The sequence below is a fragment of the Nicotiana tomentosiformis genome, chromosome 12 (genome assembly GCF_000390325.3).
Source record: "Nicotiana tomentosiformis chromosome 12, ASM39032v3, whole genome shotgun sequence".
Classification (NCBI taxonomy): Eukaryota; Viridiplantae; Streptophyta; class Magnoliopsida; order Solanales; family Solanaceae; genus Nicotiana; species Nicotiana tomentosiformis.
Window position 1 is genome coordinate 39,826,323 of NC_090823.1, and position 12,219 is coordinate 39,838,541.

At 36.0% G+C, this 12,219-nt stretch overlaps 1 protein-coding gene across 1 annotated transcript in view; it reads left to right on the plus strand.

The window, feature by feature from the left end:
• The window catches only part of LOC104111265 (NAD-dependent malic enzyme 62 kDa isoform, mitochondrial), a 46,478-nt gene extending 36,561 nt beyond the window's left edge, over positions 1-9,917 (plus strand). The window contains exons 11-19 of the mRNA XM_070191726.1: positions 1,924-2,037; positions 3,314-3,379; positions 5,409-5,481; positions 5,555-5,641; positions 7,110-7,164; positions 7,274-7,345; positions 7,448-7,510; positions 8,008-8,122; positions 9,509-9,917. Of these exons, the coding sequence (XP_070047827.1) occupies positions 1,924-2,037; positions 3,314-3,379; positions 5,409-5,481; positions 5,555-5,641; positions 7,110-7,164; positions 7,274-7,345; positions 7,448-7,510; positions 8,008-8,122; positions 9,509-9,583 (720 nt within the window). The 3' untranslated portion in view covers positions 9,584-9,917. The remainder of the gene's footprint in view (positions 1-1,923; positions 2,038-3,313; positions 3,380-5,408; positions 5,482-5,554; positions 5,642-7,109; positions 7,165-7,273; positions 7,346-7,447; positions 7,511-8,007; positions 8,123-9,508) is intronic.
• The last annotated feature ends 2,302 nt before the right edge of the window (positions 9,918-12,219 follow it).

Sequence of the window (12,219 nt, forward strand, 5' to 3'; positions counted from 1 at the left end):
TATGATTCTTAAGGTTTTTAATTCCCAGACCCCCCTTCCTTTTGTCTTTGATGACTGTTTTCCAATTTACAAGGCAAATAGGCTTTGATAGTTTATTGCCATTCCAAAGAAAATCTCTCCTTAATTTGTCCATGCGTTTCAACACTGAAGAAGGAGCCGGAAATAGAGACATGGTGTAAGTGGGTAGTGCGTCAAGCACGCTGTTGATTAGAGTTATTCTACCACCCAGGGAGAGATATCGTCTCTTCCAATTCTCCAACCTTTTTTCCATCTTCTCAAGGACCTCATTCCAAATTGACACTGATTTCCTATATATATATAAATTTTTTCTTCATTATACACCTTTCTTTACTAAATCGTGCGTTTTAATTACACTATGCGTTTGCCCTAACATACTTTGGTACTTCAGTGCGTCTTTTGCTTTTGTCAGCATTGTCATGCACATGTTATTGTAAAACTCTAGTATTATATGTTCTCAGTTCACTGTTGCTTAATTTTTTGATATAATAGTCTCGTCCATAGTGGTTTTGCTAAAAGGTTCATGCTTAAGTCTTGAAGGCAGGTGGGACATAGGTTCGGCACTTTGCGTAACTCAGGCAGCGCTTCAGTCCAGGCAACAAAACGTCAGGCTACTTAAGATGCACCTTATCACCCATGGACTCTATCTTGAAAGGGAATTTATTAAACGATAAATATAATCGACAAAGTGATATATTATGTTAATGAATGAATGAACGAATTTTTACTGATTAGAAATAGAAATTATAAATCTACAATAAGCAAACTAGTCACTTGACCTACATTATTAACTTAAGATTCCATTTTTTTGTCTGAATCAGAAGTCTAATGGTTTGAACTAGATTACATCATAATTTTACTTAATATATTTCACGTAATTGTACTTTTGAAAACTAGATTACATAATTTTTACTTCATATATTTTCAATTCAAAGATCCGTAGAATTGTTGCTTGTATTTACTGTTTTTTCTCGCATTGTGTATAGACTCTTGTGGTCCGGCCCTTCCCCGGATCCCACACATAGCGGGAGCTTAGTGCACCGGGTTGCCCTTTTTTTGTAGTCATTTACATCCTCTTTCACTAAAGCTGGTGCTTGAATTACTCTTTGCACTTAAACTATAGCAAATATTTGGGCTTTTTTATGCTCACCTTTGACAATGCTGATCCTGACTCAAAGCACACAGATATACAGTGAGAGCACAAGCCCTATGTACAAGTAAAAATCCAGTGGTGGTTTGAGTTTATTGCATAGAAAGATGGGAAAGAAAGTACGGATATAGCAAAAGAAGTGGAATATCAGGCAGAAATTTGACACATAGGGAGTAATTATAGCGTTATACCACATATTAAGTACCAGTCTCTTTTGGCAATAATTATATGGGGCAAAGCAACAAGCAAGGTCCTGAAAAGTGCTGAGGTGCTTCCTGCCTGTGAGCAGTTCATGATTCAGACTTCTGTTGTGCCTTTAATGCTTTTGATGCGGTTCTTTACCTTTCTGTGCTTAGATCCTCAAAAGTAGTCTGATCGAATGCCTACAGTACGTCGATCTATGGTGAATGTTAGTTTGAACTTCTTTTTGCATTTCTATAAATATTTTCTTTGTGGACAAGAGGGGGTTGCTCTAGTGGTGAGCACCCTCCACTTCCAACCAAGAAGTTGTGAGTTCAAGTCACCCCAAGAACAAGGTGGGGAGCTCTTGGAGGGAGGGAGCCTAGGGTCTATCGGAAACAGCTTCTCTACCCCAAGGTAGGGGTAAGGTCTGCGTACACACTACCCTCCCCACACCCCACTAGTGGGATTATACTGGGTTGTTGTTGTTGTTGTATCTTCTTTGTGGATATGAAATGTTTTAGGTGGATGTAACTATGACGTTATTATTGATGGTTGTTTTTAAATGTATTTAGGGTTTAATTACTGAGGCACGTGATAATATTGATCCTGATGCTCGCCCATTTGCTAGAAAGATCAAAGAGACTGAACGCCAACGACTGAGAGAAGGTGCAACTCTTGCGGAAGTGGTAATTAGCCTTTATCCTTTCATGAGCGAAAACTGACTTTCATTTTTTTAAGCTAGCGTTTGGTCATAGATTCCCAAATTTTTTCTGAAAAATCTGATTTGGGTGAAGTTTGGTTTGAAGATGAAAATGTGTTTGTACATCAGCTTTCAAAACATATTTCCCAAATTTATTTTGGAAAAACATGAAACATGACTTATACCCACAAGTTCTAAAAACTATCACAAATACCCAACAATACCATTATCAATAACATTCATTATATTATCGCAAACCATAGTCTTGAACATAAATAAATTTGATACAAAATTATCATTTTTATAATGAACTACATGATACACTATCAGGTGACCGAGAAGACTAAGCAACATTGTTACAAAATAATAAATGGTGGACTCTTTTATAAAATACAAAAGTTTGGGGCAATTTTTAAAAAATGTAATAGTGATATTTTGGCCCAAAACCAGCTATTGAGTTTGTTTTGGGATTTGGGATTTTGCCAAAATGTAGGCAAAATCTACGGGCAAACATGTGTTTGCCAAATAAAACCCAAATTTATTTTGGCAAAATCTATGGCCAAACGGGTCCTAAGACTCGGGGTTTTTTATGGACCGTCTTGTCTTAATACCAACTCGGAATTTTCTTATTTTTCAACTGTTTACTTTGAGTATAGTTAAGTATATCTAGTTAAAAAGGAAAATTTACATGATGACTGTTTCATTTATCAGATAAACATTTGACATCTCAAGGAAATGTAGATGGAGGCAAAACAAGATATCACAGTTGTGTTCAAACTAAACTAATTATGTTGGTTGAAGGATAGAAGCTAATTGGACAGATGAGTGAAATAATATGGTGATGGCTAAACTCTGACACGACCTAAGTCAAGATAAACTAGAACTTTAAATTTAAAATTTACTTGAACGATGGTGCTGAGAACATGGATTTCAATGCAATAAGATTAAGATCTTCCATAAGCTAAAAGTGGAAAATCCTTCTATTACAGTAACTGTAGGTAATCATGAAGTGTAGGTACTCATGAGGCTTTGACTTTGAATAACTATTGCTAATCAGCTGACTTGTGAACTCGTATAGCTTGTCTTTTTAGTCGTGAGGATACATGACGGAGTTGAAGAGTGAAAAAGTTAGGTACCCGAAGGAGGGAGTAGAGATAGAAGCTTATATACCAAGAAATGCATTAATTCATGAGTGAAACATCTCTTATGTTTGTCGCTGTGTACTATTAGTATGACTCCAATCTTACTATGTATTGGTTCAGGTACACCAAGTGAAGCCGGATGTACTTCTTGGTTTGTCTGCTGTTGGAGGCTTGTTTTCAAAAGAGGTATAAAATGAAGAAATTGATAATTTGGCATTTATTTTAGCTACATAAATATATGCACTTGTTCCTTTTTATTTCGTTGCCGCAACGAGAAGAAAAAACCTTAATTTATATATTTTCATGGAGATTTGCTTTGCTGTTATCTCGCTTGTACATGATAATTTCTTGCAGCGCTTGATGCTAGAATGACAGATGGTTCGCACAATGTTCTTTGAAGATATAGTTGTGAAATTTAGGGGGAAAATCACACAGATTTCTTTGAATAACGAGTTTTTAAGTAAAAACTACTGGCTACAACTCATTGCAAATGAATTGAGGTGTCCGCTTCTTTCATATGAAATTGGAATTTAGAAATTGCAAATTTTCTAGCTTGTAGGATGGGTTTTACTAGTCAAAATTTAAATTTGACAATCTAAATTTGAATGCTTAATTTTTATTCTAATGTCCAATAATTATGGAAAAATTATTCAAAAGACAACAAGATAAAGTCATGCTAAATAAATATGTTGATTTTGTTTTTAATTATACACGTTTTACATGAGAAGGTTTGCTTTTAAATATACTTTAAATTGCATCTCCAGATTCCAAAATGGATCTAGTTTTTGGTTTAACTTGATCAGGCAAATTTGCTGGATTCCAGATCTCAGCAATTTATGTGAAAAATTAACATATTGAGTGGGTTTATATTAATTTAATAAATTTGATGTCTAACCTCTTAGTTCATTGTTTTAAAGTGTTTATTGTTATCAAACACTCCCTGTGATTCTGAGGAATAAAGGGGGGATGGCTTGACCATAATTTCCCAAGAAAGAGATTGAATCTCACCAATTGGAAGGAAATGGAGGGATTTGATCCATTTTTATTCATTTTCTTGGTATGAAAATATCTCTGCCATAAAAGGGAGAGCTCCTAATTCTTATTCTGCAAATCAGAGTGATGTCATTCCCTATCCATTGGAGATAGTATTTTAGTAAAGATGAGAGGCTCTCTGTTTCTTGGATGACCTTTCGAAACTCGAAAAAAGAGAAACTTTCTTGTATTGTCATAAAATAAAATGTGAAACCACAATGCTATTTCCTACTAAGAAATATGTCATTTGTGTAATTGTCAATCAACATTGAGGCATGGTGATTGGATTTTCATGTCTGCTTCTATAAAGTTCATTGTAGCAGACTTGTGTCTGCAGGCTAACATATAAAGAACGGGCCAAGACTGGGTTTAAGGATTCTCATTTTCCATTTTGGAATAATAACTTAATATTAGCTGATTTAAAAGTTGAACATGGAAATGTTTTTGCTTTAGTTGGAGCACATGTTTTCCTCCCAAATCTTTCTTAGCATTATGGCCACTTAAAGGTGTGAGAACTGGAAACACATCCTTCTCCCTCTTTTTGTGAGCATTAAAGTTGGCTTTTTTGGATTGGCATTTGTACGCTGGAGAATGGAGAGCTGCTTTAAATGTGACTTGTAAAGGAGAAAGGGGAAAAGAGAATATGAGAGCCCTTTAACTTTGAATAGTGGCTTTTCTGAGACAACCACGTAACAATACCGTGTGCAGGTTCTTTAAGGTGTTCTGTTTATCTTTTTTTTTTTCTGGTTTACTTTCGATTTCTGTATGGCTACTCTATACCAGCTTTGTTTGTTCTTTACTTTCTCTTGCTCAGGTTTCGGGTTTTAATTATACCTTCGCTTAAGATTTATAAAAAGCATGTGTACTTCTCACAAAGTGAAGTGCTTTGGTTGTGAGAAGTGCTTTGGTGCATTACTTTATGTTGGTAAAGTAAAGTTATTTTTCAGTATCAATTATGTGGGTGACTGAGCAAAATTGTGTGAATGAGATGCATCCTGGGCTATTATTATTGAGCAGCCCGGGCTATTATTTGGTTTCATTCCATGTCCCTCTTCCTTACCTGTTTTTTTCTTGTGGTTATAATGGTGATTTCGCATGACAGATTTATCAGCTGTCTTTGTAGGCTTTAATTTCTATTTTGGCACTGCTGGAAGATTTGTGTTAGAAATTTTGGAAATTTCAGGTATTGGAAGCCCTTAGACATTCAACTTCAACTCGGCCTGCAATTTTTCCAATGTCAAACCCAACAAGAAATGGTATATACTAATTGAAAACTTGCAAGATTTTGAGGTTGATGGCATTCTCATTCACAACTTTCTTCTTTAATAGCTGAATGCACCCCTGAGGAAGCATTTTCTATTGTTGGTGACAACATTATTTTTGCAAGTGGAAGTCCATTCAAGGATGTGGATCTTGGTATGTCTAGTAACTTATGTATTCTAACACCTGCTATCATTCTTTTGGTGTTTTCATACATTTCTCCTTTTGGTTTTTTAACATTTGGAATACTGGTTTACATGTATGTAAGATTTTTATACATAGATAGCAATAAAAAAGTAGTAAATTTATGTAATCTGTAATACTCCCTTCATCCCAATATTCCTGATAAAAATTACTTCTTTTGTCGCATTTTATGTGATTGGTTTTGACTGGGCAGGTAGTTTAAAAAACAAAGACTTTTGATGTACAAGTTAAATATACGCAGAATACCAAAATTGCTCTTACTACCAACAATTAAATGAGATGTGGGAAGAGTTCCACATAACCTTTCTTTCTCTCTCCTAATAAAAAAGTCCGTTTTTTCATCAAGTGGGTTTCCAACTAGTCATATCACTGAGGATAAAAAAGTGGTGTTACCTTAAAATAGTTTTCAAGTATAGAAATGTGTCAATCTTTTGGGGAAACACACTAATAAGGAACCAGAATCAGATAAAATGGGATGCAGCAGTTTTTAGGTATAATACAAAAATTCATGCTACTCTATTTTATTTTTTGATTTTCCGCCCGGTCTCCGGTACCCGCATTGGGGCATGGCTAAATCTGGATACGCGTATGGAAGTCCCACATTGAAGGGTAAAGCGTTCCCTAACAAAGGCGACTCCATACCCAGGGCTCGGACCCGAGACCTCTGGTTAAGGATGAAGGAGCACTTACCACTCCATCACAACTGTTGTTGGTCATGCTACTCTTTTATTCTTCATGCATATAATTACATGACAACTTCTATTTATTTGTGTGAGATATTTCAAATTTGATTCGATATATCATTCACTAATTAATAAAACCAACATTTTAAAGTACTTTTAAGTGCATATGATCTTAATGTATATAGGGTTGTTTGAAGTCTAAGCATGCTTTTATGCAAGACTAAATTGGAAAATAACCAAGTTTTGTTTATACACGTCGAAGAACATTGTTGTCGAACATCTTAAGACAGATACTATCCTAACTTTCTTTAGAATTTCTCTGTGTTTCTTTTCTCTCTCTCTCTGTCTCTGTTTCGTCCTTCTCTGTACCTAATTAAATACTTAACAAGAGAAGCTTTTAGGATAAGGTAAATGTTGCAGTCCGACTTTCTGATATTTATTTTTCTGCAGTACTTCAATAAAAGAATTACATCTTTGTGTAACATTATAGCATTTCTTCTTGCTTTTGACAAGAGAAAAATGCTAATAGGATATTCATCAAGCATGTTTAGCAAATATACTTGGGGGAAAAATATATTGTAAAGAAAAGTTTAAAAAATTCAATTTTTTTATCGGTAAAAGTTTGGAAAATTTTGATTTTAGTATAGGTAAAGCCATACAAGATAAATTGATATCAGATGATAATATACAGATCTTGTCCTTGGAGTAACAATTTTTATCTGCATGGAATTTTGCAGGAAATGGTCATGTTGGACACTGCAACCAAGCAAACAACATGTTCCTTTTTCCTGGGTTAGACTCCAAATGTCCAAAGATGAAGCTAGCTAGTTTAAGCTTTTCCATATTCTCTTTTCTGTTGTTTTTCTTTTCCTCCTAACAATGTTTTTCGTACATGCTTCAGAATAGGACTTGGTACTCTCCTGTCGGGATCTAGAATTGTTTCAGATGGCATGTTGCAGGCTGCAGCTGAGTGGTACTTAACTCTTTCGATGCTTTAGTAAAGTTTCCGAGTCTACCGATCTATTAGCACATGAGTATGTACTTCTGTTTTCTAACTAAGACGTGGATATTGCAGCTTGGCTGCATATATGACAGAGGAGGACGTCCTCAAGGGGGTTATATACCCTTCGATATCCAGGTATATTCTTTAGAAGTATTTGGGAGCTTCATTTACAGGGGGACAACTCACCGGAAAAAAACTACTAGGTGGCAACTTTAGGAACACAAAGCAACATTATGAGACTAGTAGAGAAGTTTTATCTATTTTGCTGCCACCTAAAAATAGATAAGGAATGTTAGTCTTCTCAGTTTGCTCAGGAGTTGCATTCCAGACATGAGATACAAAATTTTTATTTCAGAAAAATGCTTATGAATTTCTTTAGTTGGAGACTGATAAGAAACTTGTCTCAAGTTGGCACCAGTTCTCAAGATCTGCTAAATTCCCAGTAAAACCCTCTTGGATGTCAATTAAAGACGGTCTTACAAAACTCTAGACTTCCTCAACCTTCTAGATATAGTTCTCCATCTCTTGAGAATCATTTTACATTTTGAAATGCATCACTAAGATGTCATTGCTCTATATGCTTCAGATTTACATTGTTGCTAAACTTAGTGAATGAACTATTTTCATCACAGGATACGTGATATAACAAAGGAGGTAGCTGCAGCTGTGGTAAAGGAAGCTATAGAAGAGGATCTAGCAGAAGGATACCGTGAAATGGACAGTCGAGAGTTACGGAAACTTGATGAGGTATTTTTACTTTATGAACCAGTTATCTTTGGAGATATATAGGAGCTTCCCGAACCGTGTGTTTGCACCTGGGACTTGTTTTGACTATGTATAATTACCCCAGTTATGAATGAACTAACCAATAATATATAGTATGAAGTACATGCTATTTACGCAAGGTAATCGCCAACCCAAATTATGAACCCAAATTATGAATGAACCACTGGAAGGGAATCGCCAACCCAAATTATGAACCACTGGAAGCATGTTAAATTGCAACGGTTTCATAATAAGATGGAATTAAGACAGTATATGAATTGCAAAGTTAGCTCTGATGAGAATGAAGGCATAAGAAGAATGAATGAAAATGAGATTTAGACGATACTGTGGTGCATAAATGCACATAATTTAGATATCTCAGCTCATTCCCATGGTAGATTGGAAATGATAGCTGAAGATTTAACATGCATAATAGATTGATACACGAAATGGAAGAATGCTACGAGATTTCTATGTGATGAAAAATACCTAACATGGTGAAAGACAAATTCTATAGCATGATTATGAGTCTAACAAAGTTAAATGCGAGGCATTCTTGGGTCTCTAAGATCCGATGTACCTGCAAGATAAATTTCGTAAAAATTCGGATATAAGATGGATGTAGGGTTCACAAGATTGGACAAGATTACAATAATTTCCAGGTCCTCTCCTTGTTCCCCCTTTTCTCTTGGGATAGTGCCTTTGGGCTTTGCCTGCCCTTTGTAATAACAAAATACCAGCTTGGTCCGGGAAAGCGCTGGCAACAACATAAAGGAAGAGATTCATGTACCTGGTGTGTCCACCCCGAGTTGAGTGTGATAGTTGCATGCAGTAATATATTTTGAAACTTGGATTCCTTAGTTGGTGGTAGCTTCTATTCAACATGTTATTGAATTACATCTAAGGAGAATCTACCACCAATGTATGCGGTGGGATGGATGAGATCCCTTCGCCTTTAACGAGAAAGGTCTCGGTTTCGAGCTATGGGAATGGAAAAATTCTAAGGAGTGCTTCCCCCTTAAATAGGTCCTATGCGGCACGAATCTGAATTTGTTGGTATAGTTCTTTCTGGATACCAAATGGTTTTTTAAAAAAAATAAAAAAAAAGAAACTAAGGAGAACCTAAAACTTTTTTGACCGTCTGAGAAATTTGTGTAGTTGTGTGATAATTGCCTACAGTAATATATTTTAAAAAAACAAGGGTTTTGTAATTGGTGGTAGCTTCTATTCAGAACATTAATGAACTGCAACTAAGGAGAACCTAAACCTATTTTGATTGTTCGAGAAGCTTGTTCAGTTAGCCGTGATAACTGCCTACATTAATATAATTTAAAAACTTGAGTTCTTTAATTGGTGGAACTATTGCAGGCACAAATATCTGAGTTCGTGGAGAAAAATATGTGGAGTCCGGATTATCCAACATTGGTTTACAAGAAAGATTGATCATCCTCGCTGCTAGCACCTTTTCATCTCTCTCGCAGCATAAGCACGGGGTGCGATGGATCTGACAGAATCATGGACATTTTTGCACACGATGGCTCTTCAACATTTGACAGGCTGAGGACTTCTTGAATATTGGGTAGTCCATACGTTGGTTGTCTGTAAAAGTGAATAAATGCCCTTCTCTTCCTTGCATGATTTTGAGCATCTTGTTGTACAAATGTACTATAAATAGCCCTCTTATGTAGGGGGTGTGTACAAGTGGTTGAAGTTGTGATAGTTCTGTATACTCTTTCTGCATTGTATAATAAAGGATAACCAGCATTCAGAGTTTTAAGTGTTTATTTTTTACTCTCAGCCGGTTAATGAATTACTCCACTCTGAAATTTATTGAGTATAGCACTTATTTGTTTATTTTCTGAGATTCATAATTCTGAAACTTAGGTCGGTGTAAATATTTAATTTATCGACGGTGTGGTCGTGAAAATTACTTATTATGGTAAATGTAAATCCTGCAGCCTGGCTGTCGATAATATCCAAATTCTAGAATGAACTTTCCAACGGAATAGAAAAGACAACCTTATGCACGAAGCATCTCGCATTCACGTAGTGTTTAGGTAAGATTTGCACCCCAAGAGTGTAATGTTGACAGCTTAACCTGACACAAACATCAGTGGCTGATTTGATTGCTTCAATTCATAACATATAGGTCAGATGGAGATAACTTAACTATTGCTTCAAAGTTCCTCTTCAACTTTCTAGTGAAAATTAATTATGTTGAAATTTTAATATTTCTGGCAGCTTAAAAATGATTTGAAAGTTTTACTGTTAGAAATGTGGTCTCTTTTCAGTCTAAATGGTGGTTAAGCTATAAAAAATCTGGTATTCTTGCTGCTAAATCGTGCTATATTTGGAGTACACAATCGAACACTAACCTAAACATACATGCAAACAATAGTAAAAATGATACTATTATTTCTTCGTGTATCCCTCTGACAAGATCCAGAGCTAAGCTCACAACCACTGCCCAATCCTCCAATGATTAGCACACTTTTTTGGAACACTAGAGGCATTAAAAATGCCTGTGATAGACTAAAATACCTCAAAACCAATAACAATCTCACCTTTATTGCTATACTAGAACTCTTTGTGGACAAAGATAAGATTCAGAAATACAAAAGAATGCTTGGTTCTGCTCAATCACTAGTGGGCTACCAAATACTCCAACTCCTCAGTGATTCATCTACCTAGAGTAAACTCTGACCATGCCCCTCTATGGCTGAAACCTGAAAGTAACCTCTGGTAGTATGCCTACAATGAGATATTTTAGATTTCTTAACTTTGGACTGATCGAGAAGGCTTTAAGGATGTAGTTAGAGATGCTTGGAACATAGAAGTCGAGGGTAACCCTTTCTGGAGATTTCATCAAAAATTAAAGAACAAGTGTCACGCCCCTAACTCGGGGAGCGCGACCGACGCTCAACCGAGTGCACCCGGCCAAGCAAGCCTGCTAGATACTTTCTACCCCAAACTCACTCATGGAAAAAGAAGTGACATATATTCATTAATTAGACAATAGGAAGATCATGAATACAATTCTAAATCATTTCATTAGTTACTTCACTTTTAAGTCTCAAAATACACATATTCTTATAGTTTGAGTGGAACAAGTGATCAAAACACAGCATAACTTGTTTGACTTTTCTAGCACCCATGTACAACCCACATAGTGTCTACGGAGCCTCTAAAAGATACAAAGAGTATTTTGATAGTGCCGACAACAAGGCCCGGCTATACCTCGAAACGTGATAATAATATGAACAAAAGATACAAGGATGAAGTGGGCTCAGCAAGTCTGCTGAGAGGAGGATGTACCACTATCGCTGATCAACACTGCCTGCTATGGAACCACCTGCATCCATTTAAATATGCAGCGCCCCCGGCAAAAGGGACGTTAGTACTGTCGAATAGTACAAGTATGTAAAACTAAACACCATCTCATTAGAGTGAATAATAATACAAGGGGGAATAATCAAGAATTCAATAAGAGCTTCAAATAATACTAAAACATCAAGGTAAGGATCACATAAGTTTTCAAGTCAATTTTCATGTTATCAGGTTGGGTGATATTTAGTGACGATATACCATAATTCACAATACTACCGTATTCTTACACGGAGTCCGATCACGATCCGATCGGCTAGGTCGTCTCATTTGAGACATCAACAATAACCATAATTTCATTATAATTTCCAGCACAATTACCACCATATGTGGGGCATGGCGTCCGATCACGGCCCGATCGGCTAGGCCGTCTCACTCTAGGCATTACCTTTTTCAATCAATCATCTCACTTCATACCTCTTTTACCTCTTTTCAATTCATTGGCACAGGTGGCCACAGTTATAAAGTCATTCTTGGCACTTGGCCATATTTCATAATTTTAGTTCCCCTTTCCACATTCAAACATCATTATCATCTTCAACAACAATAAGGCTTTCCATTCAAGATATTAAATACACATATGAGCAATTAGGGAATCTTAGGCACATAGAGGCTTTTCATACAATTTGGCATAACATCCTTTATTCGATCTTGACTTGAAGTCTTAACATTGTTAACACATATTCTATAATTTG